Source organism: Rosa chinensis, chromosome 5 (assembly GCF_002994745.2).
Source record: "Rosa chinensis cultivar Old Blush chromosome 5, RchiOBHm-V2, whole genome shotgun sequence".
NCBI classification, from domain to species: domain Eukaryota; kingdom Viridiplantae; phylum Streptophyta; class Magnoliopsida; order Rosales; family Rosaceae; genus Rosa; species Rosa chinensis.
Window position 1 is genome coordinate 18,135,687 of NC_037092.1, and position 21,757 is coordinate 18,157,443.

The 21,757-nt window shown below is 36.4% G+C and overlaps 2 protein-coding genes, 1 long non-coding RNA gene, 2 other non-coding genes and 1 pseudogene across 5 annotated transcripts; all 6 read right to left on the reverse strand.

Moving 5' to 3' along the window:
• Window positions 1-25: 25 nt before the first annotated feature.
• LOC112166604 lies at window positions 26-1,720 on the reverse strand. Its single transcript, XM_024303482.2, has 2 exons — window positions 1,220-1,720; window positions 26-780 (listed from the first exon to the last, which is right to left on the reverse strand). Exons 1-2 carry the CDS (start codon window positions 1,516-1,518, stop codon window positions 300-302), a joined length of 780 nt encoding a protein of 259 aa, XP_024159250.1. The 5' UTR covers window positions 1,519-1,720; the 3' UTR covers window positions 26-299.
• Window positions 1,721-4,604: 2,884 nt separating this feature from the next.
• LOC112168564 lies at window positions 4,605-4,689 on the reverse strand. Its single transcript, XR_002924325.1, has one exon. It is a non-coding gene; the product is annotated as a small nucleolar RNA snoR116 (small nucleolar RNA).
• Window positions 4,690-4,771: 82 nt separating this feature from the next.
• Window positions 4,772-4,849, reverse strand: LOC112168565. Its single transcript, XR_002924326.1, has one exon. It is a non-coding gene; the product is annotated as a small nucleolar RNA snoR117 (small nucleolar RNA).
• Window positions 4,850-5,713: 864 nt separating this feature from the next.
• Window positions 5,714-9,232, reverse strand: LOC112166601 (metal tolerance protein 10). The gene is made up of 6 exons (XM_024303479.2): window positions 8,828-9,232; window positions 7,927-8,039; window positions 7,302-7,547; window positions 6,910-6,990; window positions 6,343-6,573; window positions 5,714-6,219 (listed from the first exon to the last, which is right to left on the reverse strand). The coding sequence occupies exons 1-6, from the start codon at window positions 9,018-9,020 to the stop codon at window positions 5,875-5,877; spliced, it is 1,209 nt and encodes a 402-aa protein (XP_024159247.1). The 5' UTR covers window positions 9,021-9,232; the 3' UTR covers window positions 5,714-5,874.
• A 2,594-nt stretch (window positions 9,233-11,826) lies between these two features.
• LOC112201643 lies at window positions 11,827-13,779 on the reverse strand. Its single transcript, XR_002936836.2, has 3 exons — window positions 13,644-13,779; window positions 12,810-12,875; window positions 11,827-12,134 (listed from the first exon to the last, which is right to left on the reverse strand). It is a non-coding gene; the product is annotated as an uncharacterized LOC112201643 (long non-coding RNA).
• A 6,981-nt stretch (window positions 13,780-20,760) lies between these two features.
• LOC112201642 lies at window positions 20,761-21,224 on the reverse strand (annotated as a pseudogene).
• Window positions 21,225-21,757: the final 533 nt, after the last annotated feature.

Below are 21,757 nucleotides of genomic sequence, written 5' to 3' on the forward strand. Positions count from 1 at the left end.
TGGCAAATTCAAGTGTTAAAGCAACTGAATCAATGAAAAGTCGAATTTATTTAAATGAAACAAGATTCCGTATATATATATTATCCCGACCTGTATAAGCTCAAAACATAGTGCACTAGCTTCTGACTTCACCAACACAAGAAGTAAATCGAACCCTCCAGGATCAACCTATGTATATACAACCTTGTTCTTCAACAAAAACCATTATCTGCTATCTACCAATATATAATACAAAATGTAATGCTAGTATACATATAAGGTACAAAACCTATGTATAAATTCATCTATAAAGTAGCTCCTCAGCTAGCCAAACCATCTTGTGGAAGCAAGAGAGTTTCTCGATCCAAAGTCCCCCGGACTGCTCGATAGAACTCCAACCACGAAGATGAGTAAGCATCCGCAGGACCCCACAAAAATGTCAAGTTAGGGCTAGCTGGGCATGCTGCTACTAAATCCAACACTGATGATGCTGGTTTGAGCTGTTGTGGGAAGTTAAACGCCAAGTTATCAACCTTATGTTCATAAATCTTGCCTTTCCGATCCAATTTATACCGCGAAGTGCCCTGAAACTGGCCCTTTGCTTCCCACGGAACCCTTGGAACACCCTTCATATTCCACCTAATCAATATGACATTCTCCGAAGGCTGCCAAATCCTATAAACCTCAAGGGAAATGTCACGGAACAGAATTTTGCCATGAAATCTCAATGCCCAGAAGATCAACTTGTAGTTTTCAATGCCAGTGAATGTGTTCAAAGGATCCATAAATGTTATATCATCCCTGAGAATCATCAAAACCCACAAAAAAGATTTCATCAGATGTACTCTATAATGTTGTCAAGAAGTTTGCAACTGTAATCTGATTGTTCTTCTTATCCTTAACTTGTATATGCATCATTGAATTCTAGGTTCTAGGATTATCATTAGCTAGTTTGTTTCCTCTTACATTTCATTGCAACTTGTATTTGTAGCACACAATCCAATCAATGAGAGCAACTATTCAGTTTCTACCAAAAATTACATGCTAAAAGCTAAAACCCATCAAATTTCAAACAAGAATCCTATCAAATTTGCAATCTTACTGTTCTGGGTAATCATTTTAACTGTGAATAGGATCATAACTTTCCTAAAAATATCAACTTTCTCAATAAAGTTAGAAACTTTCTGAGAAACCAGACACCGATTATATAAAACCAAAGTTACCCAGATGAGAAAATCACCTGTAAATGTCATAATTAAGATCTTCAGCGAAAATCAAAGGCATATCTTCACGAAGGGTTCGAACAGCCACGCCAAGATTGACATAAAAATCATCTCTTTGCTGCTTATCCTGCGCACCCTTGGAGGTGTTAACCTGCGCATCCTCTGACAAAGTTGGGGTCTGAACACTGGCCAGGTGAGAGACAGGAGGGAGAGAGTGGTTGGGTTTCATCTGAGAAAGTGTGTGGTGAATTGGTTTTTCCTTAAACTTGGGTTGGAGTGGTAAAGTGGGAGAAAAATTTGGTAGAAGAAAAGCCATTGCCTTTTTTTGTTGCTGTTGTTGTTCTTCTTCAATTCTCAGGTGGATTCAGATTTTCATGTAGAGAGAAGGAGAAGGTGTTTGAGGGAGAGATATTTGAGGTTTATTTTCTGGGTTTCGTGGTTGGTTGGAACAGAATGAGCATCTGATTTTGGTATTTGATATATATGAGTGGTTTTGAAGATGGCCATGAATATGCTTGAGTTCTGATTGGAAGTGCTTCGTGGTGGACCAAGTAGATACAAATCATTTTTGGCTCTTGCACTTTTTTCCCTAGACTCTGGGGTTATTCTTTGACATCTGTCCATCAGTACATGCACAAATCTTCTTGCTGTTAAGCCCTTTTATTCTCTAAACTCTAATAACAAATTTGTATTGAAAAAAAAAAAGGGAAAACGAGAATGAAATTGACACCATTTTTCCAAATCACATCATTCTCTATCATAAATTCACAAGTTACAACACCCGGTACACACCAAATAACTATTAATGAGATTTCTTTCTAATATATTAATTAAGATTTTAAGTATGAATGATTTCTTATGAAAAAAAAAATCATAAAATTGATATCGTTCATCTCTTAAAAGATGTTTGAACAACCACCGTAAGATAAGGCTTTATGTTTGTGCTAGTTAGAGAAAATATTAATATTATTTTAGAGTGAGAAGAATACTAGGAGAAAATATTGCAAAATATCAATTGTTCACACTAGGTTTGAGAGTAGATTGAGAAGAATTAAAAAAGACATTAGAGTTGTGAGAAGAATTTTTCATACTCCTGAACCAAATACCAAGAAAAGAAATCAAAACAACATTCTTATTTTAATTTGCTCCTTTTACAAGCAAACTAAAGCATCTTATTTTAATTTGCTCCTTTTACAAGCAAACTAAAGCATGCTTTTCAAAGTATTCTCAATATCTAAACCCCATTTTTTGTTGGAGACCAGGAAGATTAGGTTATCCAAGAAGATGAAAACTTATTGGAAGACCAAATCCAAGTTTGAAATGTACAGTTGAACGGTTGCCTATCAAGTGGGCTCATGCCTAATTGTCTCTGCCGTGGTCTGATTGATTGTAATATGTACATGGAATAGTACAAGTATGAATAGTACAAGCATTAGGATAAGGCTGCTTTTTCCTAAGAGTGACAAAACAATGGAAACAAGTATATTCGTTTAAAGCCCTTCTTCCCTCCCAAAGGATCTTCAAACTTTGAGAAGGCACATTCCTCTTGGGATATACCCATTCAGTAACCTCCAAAACAGTTCAGAATTTAGCACCTAGAGCTTTGATCCGAAAACTTGTGTGAGAAAGGCTTTGACACAGCAGAAATTTCAACCCCGACAAAAAAAACCAATTTAATCAAATGAGATTCTCGATATTCAAGTGATATAAGAGATTGATGTTAGCTTATAGAGGTTAATTCTACTTATTATGATGACGAGGATTGGAAAGAATCGTATCAATTCTCCATGTTTGGCCTTGCAATGTTAAGGTTATCAATTTGCACTCTTTATTTGATTGATAAGTTATATTAGGTTTCGTCCTCTTCCCTGTAATCAAACAACAACAAAAAATCGATTTTCCTTTCAGACATGAGTTTCCGTATATCATTGGGCCAGAAGGGCTATGTGCCCAATGGACTCAAATCGAACGAGTGCAGAGTCTAAACATCCTCTACTCTTTTTTCCTGTCTATCTTCCCAAATGTCTTGTCCAAACCTACATCGCCTTTACTCTCCTTGACGGTCAGATTCTGCCACAGTTAACTACATCATCTTCGATAATGGGATTCCGATGAAGGATGTATGACAATAGCGATTTTGAAATACTACATTTTGTTCATGGTTGACCTTGCCAGAAAGGGGCAACCTCAAATCCATTTTGATTCATTCTCTTAATGCTCAGAATAGGTGCAACCTCAAATCCATCTGATCAATTCCCTATTGATGAACGGTCCTCATTCATTTTGTGATTCAAGGGTCAATCGTCAATTAGGATTCATGACTAATAAACTTTAGACTTTCAATTTTCTACTTTAACTTAACTTAGTCCAGATGTTGATTAAACTTCAGTTCATGATGACATAATGAACAGGTGCTCAAATTTATTTTTACAGCCCACTTTTTTTGGTCAAACCTTGGATACTTGTTACCCCTAGGCCCCAGCTTTTCAGAGGGGTTGTTACTGCTTAATGCTCAGATTATCAGTGTACTTGTTAATCTAGAAGACCCAGTTTTGCCCCTTTAGACCAAACATAATTTGAATGTGGGAATATCTGAATGCCTAAACCTTACTCAAATAAGGCAAAGGCCAGAATCTCAATCCCCAAATTCTTATTGGCAACGTACAGCACTGATAGCCCTATTGCAGTAAGAGCATCAGAGACTCTAATTTGTTGCCTTCAATACCAAATCCAGTAACTCAGAAAAAGTAACCAGAGCTAATTTTTTAAGACCAAAAAAGTACAAATTCCTGCAAGTAAAAACAAACTGAGTAAACCTGAATTAAAATGTGGGAAAATCTGAATGCATAAACCTTAAAGAAAAGGGCTTACGCCAGAATCTCAATTCCCAAGAAATTACTCTTGGCAACGTACAGCACTGAAAACCCTATAGAAAAAGAGCATCAGAGACTCTAATTTGTTGCCTTTATCATCAAATCACAATTACACTAAAATACAACACTCACCAAGACAAACCAATAAAACACATCATACATTGAGAACATGTAAATAGATCATACCCAACCACAACGCTTATACTAAAGTAAATTCAATGCTCTAATTCTATCCCTATTAACCATATCAATCTAGAGTAAGAAAGTGAATCTTCCACAATTATGAATGTGGGAACATCTGAATGCATAAACCTTAAATAATTAGAAGGTAAATGTCAGAATCTCAGCTCCCAAATCCCTATTGGCAACGTACAGCACTAAAACGCTATAGTAATTAAGCGCATCAGAGACTCTAATTTGTTGCCTTTCCACACCAACATCCAACAACTACAGTGCTTCTCTATTCAGCTAAACTCCATTCCCATCTAGATCTTAAGACTACAACTTTGTTGAAAGAACAAAAAACACAAGGCTCAGAAAATAGTGTTGGCATCAACAAGCTCCAATCTGGGGCTTTCAAAGTTTGATGGTATATAATACATTCATCAAGGCCTCACCAAGAAAACAACTTTGCAATAACCTATGAACCAGAAACTAGAACAAGTAGAAAAAAAAAAAAAAAAAAAGCTTAGTACGAGGCCTCAGAAGCTAGAGGTTAATGCATCAGAGATTTCTCTCAGATGGTACGGACAATACATCTAAACATCACCGGCCACAATAACACAGAAAACAAGCATAAGAATTTGAGGGCTGAAAACGTAGGAGGGAGGAGGAGGTTGCATATAACAGTGTGATGCGTTTGAAGGATTAAGGTTACGGGGTTTATATAGTAGTTGCCAAGAGAAACAAACCCTAGTGGTGGCAAATTACTAGCATGTCCTTACCTTTGGTGGGAGTATTGGACCATAAATCAATTAAGGGCTTGGACTCATTAGCCCATTTGAGAAAACTAAGGCCCAAATATGGTCAGTTACTACAGGTTTTAAGGCCCATTTTCTGAAGGTTTTCTTTTAGGCCCTTGATTTTTGTCGACTCCTTTCTATGTTATCCTCGTCTTTGTTCTCATAAACATGTCACAACCCGCTGATAGAATATGTTCACGGTGGAAACACAATTGCTTTCTCTTAATACGTAGAAACTTTATATTTTGGTCCATAATTTTAGCCCTTTAGATGCTCATTGACTCGATCATTTATCGAAAGAGTAGGCGGACTCTTTCCTTCTCGCATTCTTTCAGTTTTTCCACAATTTTTCAACAAACAAGATTTTAGCCTTGCCACTAGTTAACCCTGCCTTCTCAATATTGTTATCTTCTTCAAGGTTCAATATCGTTCACTATGAATCTATGATACCTAATTTTAGCCATTTAGATGCTCATTGACTCGATCACTTATCGAATAGTATGTGGACTCTTTTCTTCTCGCCTTCTTTCGGTTTTTCCATAATTTTTCAACCAAGATTTTAGCCCAGCCACTAGTTCACCCTGCCTTGTCAATACTGTTATCTTCAAGGTTCAAATGTTCAATACCATTGACTATGATAATAAAAAGAACACTATGCTAGCAATTTAACCACAACTGGAGGAACTAAATCCGTAACAAGGTACTAATACCATTAAACATCCAGCTCGTAGTACAAATGAGGAGATTACAAGATGAAAACAAAAACATCAGCTTATTAAAAAACTTCTGTGCTCCGGAAAGCTGAGTTTCTGCTCCTAGCTACTACAATTCTCACCATCATACGCTAGTTTTGTGTTCCGGCCGGTGACTAAACTCAAAATCGATATGCACAAAGGCCCGTTCGACTTCAGCAAGTTGCTCGAGCTTCTCTTGGAGTGTCTCGCCAATGTTATGTGCTTTGTTCAGAAGCATGTCTTCTGGCAAGACTATGTCGACCTCCACAAAGTAACAGTTACCAAATGTGTATGCTCTCACTGTATCAATGTGCTTGATCTCCTCATGGTGGTTCCATATCAGATAGGTTAACTTGGCCAAAAACTCAGGTGGAGCTGTTCTTCCGATTAGCGAACGCACATTCTCCAAGACTGTCCTCGCCCATGTATTGATGGTGTAAAGTGCAATCTTGCATCATTTGTTCAAAAATAAAATCAGCATTGTTGGATAAACATGGTATAACTCTTGAAATTTGAGAAAATTTCCATGTGGTGAGCAAGCAAAACTAGTTTTTATTACGAACGAACTTACGACAATAGCACCAGTAGGATCAATCCACCATTTATACCGGTGGGCTAGGACTGCTGCTGCTAGACCAACTGAATTAGTAATGACATCAAAGAAGTGGTCTTGTGCATAGGCCTGTACAATTTCATTTTTAAATCTACGACAGTAGACCATGAGCAGAAACTTCACTACTGTGACCGAGACCATGATGGCAATCATCCACTTCTCCTGTCCATCATCCATTTCTGCTGGGGACTGCAGCCAATGAAGGACACAGGAAGTAAGATAAGTTTGACATTACTACTGACTAAATAGATTGACAGAACTTGGCAGACGAACATATGTACAACAACAAATAACTTCCCAGTACAATCATGATTAAAGATCTAACTGTAATGTAAAAAAGGAAAGAAAAAAAAAAGACCACCAAATTCAGTTTGTGATTTTCATGATTCGCTAATTTAGGTGATTCAATAACCGTGAAAATCTACAGATATGCATCTACAGAAATATTTACAATATGATTGGAACCTCTAACCAGATCAGGTCCAAGTTTCAGGTTGGAGTGGGGAAAACAAATGAATCGCTTACCTTTGAGACGAGTTCCCGAGCAGACTCGAGCAATATTTGCAGTCCAAGAGTTGCCATAACAGATGCAAAGACAATGATACCCTGCATGAGCAAGCATAATTAGTAGAGAATCTAGAGATGTACAAAGAACAGAAACAAAGATTCATCATGCACAATGTGGACACAACTTTGCATGTCCGACACATTATACTGATTACTGCAGGTCAATGGTATTCATTCCTAGTTACTCAAAACTTTTACTCAAAATGTTAAGATGTCATATCGCTAACTTCTAGTACTAAAATTGGCATCTAGGAACCGAACTAACACATAGTCTTCGCTCAACCAATGCTATCTCTCTATTAACTCATCAATAGTTGTCAGTCTTGGTAGCAAGATTGATGATGCCTTACCACTGGTTGCATACGTTTCTTTCCAATAGGATAATGAAAGCGGTTTGGCTTTCTCATGGCATTGGCAGTGAACCACAAAATAAAGCCAGACAAGAGATCCAAGAGGGAATCCAAGGTAGAGGCAATAACTGCCAGTGATCTGCTCATGATTGAAGCATAAACTTTTGCAGCAAAGAGCAGCAAATTAGCTACATTTGATATATGAACTGCCATCCTCTCACTCTTAGCTAGCTGCTTCATTTCATCCTGAAATTTATTCAAAACAGAGGAGAATTAAAAACAATAAAATTTTGCAGAAAGGAACATATGAATTTTAATTGAGAAATTAAAACTCCCAGATGTTCCATGTTACGAGAAACAATGGCAGCACAGACCGTTCAGTAACCAGGCTCATAACCTTAGATTTGGTGTACAGAATAAAAATCAATGATAATGACATTGAAATTCTCATTCATTGCATTGCCCGGTCAAACTTAACAGTTTATTTCTTTTCACTAAATGCTGGCAGATTGGAACCCTGCCAGCAATTCTGCCAAATGCAACTAAATTGCATTTAATTCACTGAACTTAATTAGAATAGAGGAATATGAAAACCAATCTCATAGCCTAGACAATTTGAACTAACCTCTGTGAGACTTCCTGGCAACCAACCCTCTTCAGCCATGGTCTCCATCTCACTGTACCCTTCAAGAAGCCTTCCTTGTTGCTTGTAATATTGCTCAACTCTGAACTTTTTCCCTAAGGTCAAAACACAGGAATGTTAAGCCCATGAAGCCCATCAAAATCATGGAGTAGGAGAAAGAGTGAAAAGCTCGAAAGCAAATCGAAGTGTCCTAATGTTACATATCATTCTTGATCCATTCCTACTCGACAGATATTTACACGAAAAGGTACACATATTCAGAAAACTGTAAATAATAACGAACATCTATAGTTCAACAGAGCACTCCAATTAGAAAAACTTCCACACTTCTATGACAGAAGCATAACATAACAGAAACAAAGACTGCAGACAAACACCAGGGATAACAATTTAAAAAGCCAATGGCTGTCAGCAACAACCCCTGCCTTTCAAGTTCTTAAAAACTTTAATTCAAAATTTCAAACCCAATTCTTCCAAAAGTTTCAGAACTTTCCAACAACCCAAAAATCCCCTTCTCATCTTTAACCTATTTCCCAACAGAGAATCACTCTGTTAACACCAAAAACCAAACCTTTACAACTATTCATTAACATGAACTACGGCATGTCAATACAAAACAGGGCTTTCAACAACAAAGCCCTGTCTTTTTCACTTCATAAACAAATCAATCCAAACCCAATTCAAAGTTCTCAACTTCCCCACAGACCCAAGATTTCCTTTCGCATTCTTCAACTTATTTTCCAAGAACGAACCACAAAACGTTCCAAAAACCACACAGAAAAACTCCAAAGGCTCCAAAGATCAAACCTTTACACCTATTCCACAAACATCAACACGTAAAATCTTAATGTACTTCAACAAAAGACTTAAAAAACAGACTTACTGGGTGTGCATAGACGACGGATATTACTGAAGGGTCGACACCCTTTTTCACCTTCACCCTCGTTCTGTTCCGGAATGCGAAACTCATTGATGTTAAGCCTCCAAGACCTGCTTGAAGCGACGCCGTCCTCCGACTCGAGAAGCGGTTCCCTCCGGCAGTCTCCACCGGAATTCGAGTGCGGACTCTTCTCCATTGTTTGGTACAATCACAGAGTTTGGTGCTGTGTGTGAATATGAAAATAGTGAATGAAATTTTGTTGCTTTGGTTTGGTTTCTCTTTCCTTTCTTGCCAACATTAAAAGTTTTGTAACCACCTGTGCCCGGAATACGTGGAGACTACTATGAATTTATGTGTTCTAGACTTCTAGTGCAACGAGGAAATAAAATATACCATACAGGGTAAAATAAGATTTTAAATTCGAAAAGATGTTGGGGATTTTGTAGAATTTACACCTACGTATTTATGTCATTGTCCATATGTGACCAGACCGACTTCAATGCTTTCGGCTGTGTGCTATTTTGAGTACTCACTAACGAAGCTTCGTGCATGTCCTGGTGTGGATTCAAAGTTGTAAAAGACATGGAATAATATTTTGGGGTGAATCGTGAATGATGAATCAACCACCCACAAAAGTAATGGCAAAGTTTCGTTCCATCTCGTGAGACGCGTAGATGCGGCTCTAGCAATGGATAGGTGGTGACTACTCATCTTTAGATGAGATGTTTTTGTGCAAAGCAAGGAAGCAAGTCCATAAACAAATAAATGGAAATATTATGCAGATTACAAGAGTACCCAATTTGAGCCATCGGTGGTGGAGACCTTAAATTCTGGTTGTAGTCGTGGTTTTAGATTGTAGTTTGTTTTTTCCTTCCAAAAAAAAAAAAAAAAATTGGGCCATCGGTGGTGCCTTTGATGTAGGCCGCAAGTGAGAGAGGTACAGGTGTGGTGTTTTGTGATTATATGACAACGTTCCTTAATAGTTGTAATTTACGTGTGGAGTATGTGATTGATGTCGAGCATGCTGAGGTTTTTGGTGATCGTCATGGTTGTGTCAGATCGAGGTTTGGATCCGGTTTGCTTTCGATTAAACACCAATTCCATTATACTATTGGTGAGTGACCCATTGTGGCTTTATATATATTAGGATGCTAATTAAATGGTTCATAGTTGCTAAATGAGCCCTCAATGATTACTTTGATGTTGCTCCGCTTATGTTATTAATCTCTTCGTGGAGAATTGTTTTTGTTTGTCGTGATCAAAGAAAGGGATTAACTTTCAACAGATGTGGTGATGAAAGTAACTGAATTTTAAGTACGTAAGATTTAATTAGGACATCTATAATGCATATCATCACATTCTTTAGAACAAAACCTAAAATTCTTGGCCGTATGCTGTTCGCTGCAATTAATTTTACTACAAGATAAGTTGATGCTATTGGATCCAAGATTCTTTTAGAGATGCAAGGTGATGTGAAGCCTGACCTCAAATTCTGATTGGATGAAGTTTGGTACCACATTGCAAATTGACACTCAAATGCCTTGGAACATATATTCGCTAGCTACAAACAATGAAACGTACACCAATATATTTTATATTGCATTGTTTTTTGTCAGTACCATAACATTCTGGAAACCCAAATTTATATTCTAGTTTTGACATTGATATCTCAAATTTCAAGGCAATCTAGCTTTGATTATCCAGTCAGTATGTGAAAATTTTGTCCATAACACTAAAAATCCCTAACAATACATATAACAAACAACATATAAAAAAAATAAAAAAAACACTCTAACAAGATTAGCTTTTACTGTTCTTGACTTCATCTCAACAAATTCATAAAATACAAAAACATATACATGGGCGACAATGATGGCATATACTTATTTGGATTTCATTCTAGACTTACTAGGAGTCAAGTAATTGGGCGGCTTTGATATACTCATGCACACTCTAGGAAACCATTGTTAACTATAATATAGATGTGTTAGGCAGATTGGCCCCTTCGATTACTATAGCGTTGTAGTTGATATCTAGAGAAAAATTAAACCATATATTAAATCGAATAATCGTTTATAACATATATGGGTATTGCTCGAGAGCAGTAGTGGGATAATCAAGTGAATTAAGAATTCATATAAAATGACAATTCAGGAGGATTTAGTGGAAAAAGTTGTGATGATCTAAGATTCATAGTTAAACAAATGAAACACGATTCACTTTGGATTCATTTTGGAAAAAAAAAAAAAAAAACTATAATTAGATAAACTCTCGTTTCTTCTTTCGATAGATGATAAGATGATGGAGTGATGGTAGGTAAGCTTCATGTCACTTACACGCATATTTCATTATTTTGAGTGGGCAAAGTAGGCCAATCCTTTCAAGAAAGATTGAATTATAGAAGACACCGTTATGAGTGAGTGTCATACTTTCTCGAGTGTCTGTATGCATATGCAAATTGCAACACGTCTCATCATGCATTCCACTCGATAAAACATATAGAGTTGCTAGTCATAAAGAAACACTATGCCAATATCCTTATCAGACGACAGAAGAAAACTGTTGTGTGATTTGGAGTGCCACCGTTGTAGAGCGAGCCGTTGTCTGTTGAAAATTCAGACAACGGTGGAACACAGTTGTCTGAGAAAAATTCAGACAATGGGTATGTGTTATAACTGTTGTGTGATAGCTCGGCAGATGACTCGGCAGATGTCAGGCGCAGCTGCGCAGCAGTTGAGGTGCTGCCTTGAGACAACAGAATTTGTTTAAATCTGTTGTTTGTTAAGCTTGTCAGACAACGAAGTTCCAGTGTTTTCTGTTGTGTGAGAGTCGATTAGAAAACTTATTTTCTGAACAAACCATTGTCTGATATATGAGAGATCTGTTGTATGATCATTTAAACATCCATTTTACCTAATGAAAAGTAGTGATCAAATGGAAATAAAATTTGATGCAAACAATCAAATGAACTAATAGTACTCCAACCCATATTTTAAACTTCAAAATACATTAGACCCACTAAGATACAATTCGTATTAGTCATTGTTCCACAAAATCATGAATCAGTGACAATTATTTGTTTAACATTGCATCAGGGGACAAAAACATTAGTGTGCTACAATATGGGTTGCTATGTTTAACATTGCATCAAAGCATATTCCTTAGCGTTCCATTCCAAGTGTCGATACATTATTTGCTATGTAGTCATCAACAAATTTTGCTCCACCTCCAAGATCTGTATCATCTTCGAATTTGATGTCTCCAACGGTGGTTGCTCTCACACCACAGTTTATATGCAATGAGTACTAAACTGTTTGGTAACAGCAAATAAACAAAAAATCAGGTACGAGAAAATATAGGAGTAGATAAATGAAATCAAAATATAGTACTAGGCCATTTATTCTGAGGTCACATGCAAACTTAAGTTATCAACTGAATTCTCTTTATAAAATTTTTACAAAGTTATATAAGTAAACAAGTTGGAAAACTAAAGCGTATATATGTAAATCATAGAAATGATTTCTAAGAGATATATAGTTACCTTCTGTACATGGAAATTTGTCCAAGCACGCTCTGGCTAATCTAGATTATGTGAAAATCAACTTATTTATTAAGTGCATAAAGTGGAAAGAAAACAAATGGCTACATCATTGAAGACTATTTAGTAGAAGCTTTCGTGTTGTTTGGTATAGCAGAGCTTTTAAAGACATCCCACTACATTAAAAATTTAATCTAACATATAATTCTAATAGAATGATCTACTAAACACCGCAAAATTACATATCTGGTACTCATTCCAGCAATTCATTACAGATGAATAAATCTTGTAAAAGAAATTTACTTTAACTGACAAATTCTTGATATATGTCTTCATGAGTGTAAAACAGTAAGTTGATATAAATTATAGAATGATATACTTCTGCAAGATTCAGTAAAAATAAAAACAAAAATCGAAACCAAATCTGATGTAGGATAGAAAACATACTAGCGGTTATCTCTGTTCTTAATCCATTCTGGAATAGAGTCATTGAGCAAGTTGCTTGTCAAATACCTATTCCGAAAGAAAGATGGGTTTTGAGAAGAAGAATGATTGTCTAAACATGTTACAGAAAACAAAGGAGCTCAAGTAGCTCCCTCAACACCTAACAGAACATAAATACACCTTGAATTAGGTTTCATAATTCAAGTTATGTTTCAAGAAGAAAGAACAAAAATAGACATAATAACAAAAATTGCAATCTCCACTCGATAAGAAAATCAACTTGAATGACAATAAAGCAAACACTTAGTGTTGCATACTAACAAAGAAAATAGACGCATATGAATGATGTGAATAACAGAACGAAGAAAGAACAAAAATAGACATAATAACAAAAATTGCAATCTCCACTCGATAAGAAAATCAACTTGAATGACAATAAAGCAAACACTTAGTGTTGCATACTAACAAAGAAAATAGACGCATATGAATGATGTGAATAACAGAACGAAGAAAGAGAGAGACTTTTGAGAAGTTAACACCAAAGTTATTCAAAACGTTCAGTACCCAAACCAATAATAGTTACTCGTGAAGAAATTTGGGAAAACAAAGGGGAGAAGAGAACAAAGCGAGCTGTAGATAAATTATAAGTTTCAAGAGCAAAATATGATAGAAAATAAGAACTAATTTCTCAAACACCTCCAGATTATGTTGAAAAGTACCTAAGGACAGAAACTCAGAAGCTAAACTAATTGAACTCAAAGTTAAAACTGAGATGTCAACTCAGTTTTCAATCCTCCCAAAAGAAGAAGAGAAAGTAACCAAAGAAAATCACTTGACCTTGGAAAAAAATGGAGAAAAGTCAATTTCTTCCTCCTGTCGATATTCTTCCAGACCCCTCCCCCTTCCCCCTTCTCTCTTTCTTTCTAGATTGGAACCCAGCCAAAACCAAAAGGAATAGAGAAGTAGCCCAAATAAAATAACAAGACCAGGAGGTGTTTTAGCAAGCAGTAGCACGTAGGTCTTAACCATGCTTACTAATCACATCAAAGTATTTTTTTTTAAACTAATAGATGAAACAAAACATAAACAAACTAAGAGTATAATAAGGTAAGATCAAATTACCAATCCAGGTAACAAAGACTCACCCAAAAAAAAAACTCTTCAAAATGAAATTTCTCATATATTTTTTTTACTTTTGTAGTAGCTCTAAGAGTCAAAGATTTACCTGTAAAATCCTAAAAGCTACCAATATCTGGTAGAAGCCTCTATTTGGGTGGGAACGTGAATACATATACATAAGATCAAAGGTAGGAAATAATCCAGACCTCTGCATTATAGGAGTGCATCGGGTTAGAGGACAAGAAAAGTGTAGTGATGCTAAATGAGAAAACAAGATCTAGAAGTGGATGCATCTAAAAAGTAAAAGTCTAATGAGTGTTCTGTGAAAATTTCAATTGCTTTTTGCATCATAACATAATCACCTCAAGAGTCATAGATGGTGATTTCAGTGATAAATGAAGAAGAGGCAGATCAGCTGCATCTAAACAAGTCACTTCACCAACACGAAACCTTGATTCATACCGCCCGCCAGCTATTCCTAAAATAAAAACTAGTAAGTCTATTGATAAATACAGAACATACTATTTCAACCTAAGGAAATAAAGGTTATGAATATACAATAAGGTAGTACGTGGAAGCTACACACTTGTCTTTATAAAAAACAAGAACACATATATGCACAACAGATGCATCACAAACATACATAACCATGCAACCTATAACTTTACAACTTCATATTTAGGTATCCTTTTTCTATGGCAGATAAGAGATATGAAGTACCAAGTAAGGACACATTTGCTTAAAAAAGAAAGAGAAAAAGAAACTCCTCAACCTTAAGCATACAAATGAAAAGAGAGTCTTGAAACTGAAAACTCCAAATTTTATATGGCAGCACACTAGCACAATTAGAGGAAATAGAAGACAGAATTGAAGAAATTATTACAGAGGCAAGGACATAGGGCTTAAAATAACATGAAGTTTCGTCTTCGCGTACAACAATCTCTATTGAATTACATGCCTATGTACAATCATAATGCAGATCCGTTACAATACAAAAGCAAATTAAATTTATAAAAAAAAATCACCACACAGATTAACCACAAAATTGTTGCTCATAGTGGCAAAAACAAAAGGCTCTACCCAATTCGCAACTGATAACAGCACAATTCAACCATTCTACTCACAAAATCATGAACCTTTACCTATATATGCTAGAATTACAAGACCCGTTTCAGAGAAGAACTAGAAGGATCGAAATAAGTTGTGCAAGACTTTTAATACCCAAAAGATCGAGTTAAGCTAATTATTCCATACACTTCAGAACAAAGAGAAACCAAAGCACTGACCCAACTAACCAATAAAAAAAACACCCTACTTTGTTGCTTCAAATAAATACTTCAATTCCAAAAGTTCAGAATGTAGACCCAATCTCACAAAAATGATAACGATGAAAACATAGTTCATGTAACTATCCCAAACCCAATACCAGTCCCAATCTCAGTCCTAATCCCAAAGACCAAACCAATGGATGCCCAAAAAATCCAACAGTGAATTAAAGCATATGAGCATTAAATAGAGGGAAAGGAATGAACTTGGTGATAAAGTTAGTGTCCAATGCGGAGAGGAAGCCAGCATAGACTTTGTTGATCGCGTTGATGAAGGCTTCTGCAATCAGCCACACCAAAACTTAACAATCATTCAAACTAAAATTCCAAATAGGGTAGCTAGTTCACTTAGATTAACAAGCACTCAACAGAATTCCAAATTGGGTAGCAAACAAATTACCTTATAACTGATTCCTCTCTGGCTCTAAGACTATTAAGATCAAGGTAAAAGTTCTTAATGTCAAGCGAGTCTTCGGCTTAACCCAGATTGCTCAACTTCTTGAAATAGTTGGCCTTCAATAGCCTGATGTTCCGCATAGGCCATTCTTTCGAACCTCTCATAATCCCAAAAGTTAAGGATGAAATCAATGCAAATCACATTTTACATTTCTAGGGTTAGCAGAGAAATCAAATCGAAAAGAAAAAATTAGTGAAGGATATGAAGGATGAGGATGAGGATGTTAGAGGATATGGATAATCTAGCGTTAGAAGTCGTCGCCCAAGGTGGTCTTGATGGAGACGAAGCACCTATCTAGCCTTACGGTGAAAGCGTATGGCACTACTTGAGCCCAACTACATCCATAGCAACACTTCACCCTACTGTACTTAACAAGAAATCAAATCAAGCAACCTATTCTCTTAAGCACCTCAAATGCTCCCGCACAGCCTCCATTTTCAGATCTCTGATCTCTCTCTTTAGTGCGTCCTCCTGAATCACAAAAACATCAATTCAGGTCATTAATTACAGAAACAGATCAGATATCGGAGAAAGCGATTTGAGTGAGTTACAGTACGGTAGCAGAGTCGCGGTGGTCGGTGGTGGTCGGTGGTGGTCGGTGGTGGTGCAATCGGCTGACGAAGGCTTGAGTCGAGAGAGAAGAACAACGACTTTGATCGAACAAATTGGATTTCTTGATTGCAGTAGGGTCAAGTATTATTATGAATCCCAACCCAGTCATTTTGGGTTCAATTCTTGAAGAGAAGAAGATGGGTTCAATTTTTTAAGAGAAGAAGACGGGTTCTGCTTTTGAGAAGAAGAAGATAGGTTTTGCTTTTGCTGTTTTTCTCGAAGACTATCTAAGTGCTAAAAATGACCAAGTGGGAGACAATATGTATTAGGTCTAGTTTTTTATCTTGTGTAATCAATTCAGACAACACATAAATAATTTTGGTTGTCTGATAGTCTACACTTGAAATTTCAACTTATGGACCCAGCAAGCAGATTTCCCGCCTAGTGCGAATCACAAACTCATTTCTCCCGCCTAGACACATTCACACAACAAAAATAGGTCATTCCGTTGTAGGTTCTTGCAATCATGTACCTACATTTCACCCAAAAATTGGCTGTTTTGGCACTCAAGACTCTCATTTTGGAAACATCTAGTTTTCTTCCAAAGTTGCACAACACAAACAAAAAATGTGTTGTATGATATTTTGCTCATACAACATAAACAACTATACTGTTGTACAAAGTGAGTCAAAATTTCGACCCAAATTTGAGCAAGGTGGGAGGGAAATTTTTTTTCATTCAGACAACAGAAAATTGCTTAAAACTGTTGTACAATAATCTTGCACCAAAAAAATTCTGATTTCGAACGTCCTTATACAACCGAATCTCACTAAACCTGTTGTATGAAGCAGTTTCAATCAACACACAACAGAATTTTTTTTTTCGTTGTCTAAAAAGTGTAGTCTGATGCAGATTTTGGCATAGTGAAAAGATATATAAATATATATATACTGAGCTTCTCCACTGCGGACATCCGCAGTTTTTCATAGGTAAGGATTTCCAGTTTTTACTCACTTTTTGATCATATTTTCACATTCTAACCGTTCAGTTTTTAGGTTCTGATGTATATATCATCTCTACAAATTTTCAGCCAAATTGATGATCGTTAAGGCATTCAAAACTGCAATTTACCATTATAAACACGAATGGTTCCTGCTCGACAGATTTCATTCGTTCGCGTAAATTGCAGTTTTGAATGTCTTAACGATCATCAATTTGGCTGAAAATTTGTAGAAATGATCTATACATTAGGACCTAAAAACTGAACGGTTAAGATGTGAAAATATGATCGAAAAGTGAGTCAAATATGGAAATCCGTACCTTTTTGCTTAGGTGCGGATATCCGCACCTGAGCAAGGTTATATATATATATATATATATATATATATATATATTTCAATAAATATCATATCGATATATCATTAACTCAAGTCAGAAATAATCATTACATATCCTTCCTCTATTGACATGGGGTAGATAAAAAGTTCGCAATAATACCACAACGATACATAGATTATATTCAATCATTTGATGATTCTAATGCTCACTTATTCAAGAAAGCCTATAAACTATGTAACAAAGACACAATAAATAGACACATACAAAAGTGCATAGCCCTCTAAAATTATTTAGAAAGAAAAGACTAACTAATTAGGAGTCCAAAAGAGCCCCAAGAGAAGAAGTCCAGATCCAAGTCCAACAAGACAGATCAGGCTCAGGCCCAGTCTCCATCCCTTCACCCACTGATCGCATGCACAGAGTCGAGTTCGCATGTCCCATTCAGGCACGACCTGCGTCGCCTCGATCCACGTCGTTCACGACTTGCGCCGCCCAACCAACACTGTCTCGCCGCCACAGCCAGCATCGCCACGAGCAATTTCTCAAAAAAAAAAACAATAATAATAATAATAATAATAGTATTAATAATAAATAATAATACTTTTTCTCAACAAAACAAAATAATAATACTGGATATTTACAAATTATGGTTCAGTATGGTTCATAAAAATGTCATCATTCATGTGGTGGCCAAATTGTTTGGCAATGGTACATTGGGGAAGTTGGGATTCTTATGCTCCTTGCTAGAGCAGTAGCACCTGGAACGAAATCGATCGATCATATCGACTAGCACTTACCTCTCAAAAAAAAAAAATGTCGACTAGCACTTCAAATGAATAATATTATAATTTCACATAACTTCCAAACATTCTTCCAACCAAAGATGGCAACTTAAAAAGAAAAGAAAAAAAAATGTTACTCTAGACAATGGAACATGTTTATTGCTAACATCAAAGGGACTTCTATTGCCAGCAGTCGCCCATTATTTGGGCAACTCGTAGGAGCCTCATTCTCATATTTTCATCTCCTTCTTTCAAAACATCATATTTAATATTCGGTGTTTGATGAGTAATTATTTCATGGTTCTAAATGTCGCGTGTCATATTTAAACCTTAATCAGTATACTCTAAACAAGTGATCTAACATATTAAGATGAAAAATGCGTGGGTTTTTCAAGGTGTTTGCCAAGCTGGGCAAGCCTGATGTCCAATGATGATGAGTGCTGGGTTGATTGCGGTGGCCCAATTTCGGTCTTCGACCGTGCTGGGTGGTGGTCGATGATGGCTGTGGTAGCACGCTCGCTGAGTGGCTCGATCAACCTGGTTATAGGCAGTGCCTGGGATGGATGCCGGTGGTTACAGGTGTCCGTTGCGTCTCTTTGTCTGGTGGTGTCGACTGCTAGAGGCATGGAGCCATGGAGGACCCCTGTGGTTGGATCGGGTACCCAGGAGGCTGGGTGGCCTTAGCATTTTCAGTTGGGCTTGCATCCCTACTAAGCTTTCATCTACTAGGGTTTCCCACCTTTGGGCCTCATGGTTGCTTGTTTGGGTCTGGGCTTGGATTTATTGGGCTTGATCTTGTTGGGTTTTTATTTTGCCTTTAATTATTTTGATGTAAGAAATCCTCCTCCTATGGGGGAAGAGTTTGTAGGTTCTCTTAGGCCATCTCCAATAAGGAGGGCTATAGGTAACCTTTGGCCCTTTTTGCTAAAAAATGAACTCCAACAAGGGAAGGTCCAAAGGGCTAGAGGTGGAGAGGTGGGTGGAGAGAGCTACATTTAGCCCTATGGTTGGCCCTTTAGCCCTTGGTGGGACCCACGGAAAATCAGCCAAATCTTCCTCTTCTTCATGCAATACTTAAATCCAATGGCTCATAATTATGCAATCAATTAAATCCAATGGCTCACAATTAATGAGTATAATTATACATATTCACAACTAGCCGTTGGCTTCATAATTGTTTTTTTTGTATCATGTTATAATTATAATGGTGAAAGTAATTTATTTATGAAAATTTTTAATTGCATTTCAAGTGCATTTTTTTTAATTGCTTTCAAGTGCATTTTTTTTAATTTATTCATTTTATATCATGTTAATGAAGTTTATGTAATATTTTATTTATGAAATAAATGGTGAAAGTAAAGTAGAATTAAAGTACACTTTTATTCATTACAATTGAAACCAAAAAGCCACACAATAAAAGTTAAAGCAAATAAAAACAAGTCACCCATTAATAAAAAAATAAAACAAACTAAGACCCGAGCATTATGACATGACAATGAAGTGGCACGTGGCACTTAAAAAACTTATCAGAAAATGTTATTAAAATATTAGTCTAAATTAATTTTAGTCTAAATTAAACTATTATTAAAATAAAATAAAATCATAAAAATTAAAAAACATAATGTAAAATCATAAAATACTCGATAGGGCTAAAATTTAGCCCTCCCTTACTGGAGATGGTTCACTTGTTCATGAATAAAGAATAATATTTTTGAGGGCTAAATTATAGCCCTGGCCCCAATATAGCCCTCCCTTACTGGAGATAGCCTTATAGGTCGCCAAGAATGGCCATCACATCTATGTCCTTGATTTCCGGAGATGTTTAAGTGTAGTTTTTAGTTAAGCTTCATGATCTTTAAAAATGTTAAATTACTTAGGTAGTGACTCTTTTAACCATCCTACAGAGATATGTTGTTATGTGTAATTTCTTTGATCAATGTAATGAGTTGACATGTTTCTTAACAAAACAAAACAAAAAAGGTATACTCTAAGTCTCTAAACAACAAATGATATCTTTAAAAATCAACCACTAGAATAATTAATCAGAAATGAATTCTCATCCATAGATACGTATTTGATGAATTTATAGTAGTAATGGTTCAACTAATGACCGCTAGAAGAAGAAACAACTTTTGAGACTAGATAAAAGGGAAAAGAAAAAAAAACAACAACTATTGAGACATCACTAATCTCATTGAGAAAACACAAGTACATGACACGAGAACTCGGACGTTGGACTATTTTTTAAATATTTAGATCACACCACTACATTTGGAAATAAGTTTTTCGAATTAAAAAAAAACCGGAGAATGCTATGAAAATGATCACAAGAAATCATATTCCTACTCTCGGAAAGTAAAGAGTATAAAGCCCCAAATATATCAAATCTCGGAGCACTTGCTCTTATCTTGTTTAGGAGATGCAAACTGCTCGCAGAGCTTGAATCTTTCCCAAGGATCCAAGGGAACTCTTGGTGGTGGTGGTTGAGGGGCCGGGGGTTTTGATTGTTAATTTGAGCTCATTGTCTCTGTCAACGAACTCAATATAGGCCATTGATGCAGCATCACCAACTCGTCTATGTGTCTGAAGCAGCCTTGTGTATCCACCTACTCAATCTTTGTATCGATAGGCCAGTTCTGTGAACAGCTTGTGAATTACAGCGTCCCCACGAGCAAAAGCATCAGAGAGTGAACCGTCTTTTCCAAGCTGCACCATTCTATCCAACCTCTTTTGCCTTGGCAACCGTGGTTTCAATGCGTTCGATCTTCACCAACTGCGACACCTGTGTCGTCAGCATGGACAGGTGATGAGCCATAGTTCGGTTTAGTTTCCTCAACTTCATCATATTCTGACACATACAAGCACACAAACTGTGAGACAGTCAAGCTTCAAAATAACGGGCGACCTATGCCATCCACTCTATTAGCCTGTTGTAATCACTTTATTACGAAGCAGCTAGCTAAGAAGATAAAAATCTGACCAACAGAATAGATCTCCTGCTAAACATATAATGCATCTGCTTAACCTCCAAATCAGAAGTGTATGGAATGGCAGCAACCTAAATAAAATAGAAATACATATGTATACATAGCCCAATAGCCTATAACACAACTAAAATCGCCCAAACTCCACTTATATAATGGCTTAACGTACATTTGGTAAAATCATATAAAGGAAGTAGTTGAAACCAAACCAAAGCACTCTCAACTTGTGAGGGAGAGAGAGAGAGAGAGAGAGATCTTCAAGAATGGTATTCTCAGATTATTCTGTCTAGCTAGCACATTTTCGTCTTCATACATGAAGATACAACTAATTACGTTGTAAGCAACACTATTCAACAAGCAATGTATACATCAATAACGTAGAAAAGAAAATTAA

Bases quoted from the DNA above. Each gene is read 5' to 3' on its own strand.
- LOC112166604 (XM_024303482.2), bottom strand. From the start codon at position 1,518: ATGGCTTTTCTTCTACCAAATTTTTCTCCCACTTTACCACTCCAACCC. The intron at 781-1,219 runs GTGATTTTCTCA...GATGATTCTCAG, and splicing joins CTTAATTATGACATTTACAG to GGATGATATAACATTTATGG.
- LOC112166601 (XM_024303479.2), bottom strand. From the start codon at position 9,020: ATGGAGAAGAGTCCGCACTCGAATTCCGGTGGAGACTGCCGGAGGGAA. The intron at 8,040-8,827 runs GTAAGTCTGTTT...TTTTGACCTTAG, and splicing joins CCGTCGTCTATGCACACCCA to GGAAAAAGTTCAGAGTTGAG. The intron at 6,991-7,301 runs GTAAGGCATCAT...TTGCTCATGCAG, and splicing joins AGAAACGTATGCAACCAGTG to GGTATCATTGTCTTTGCATC.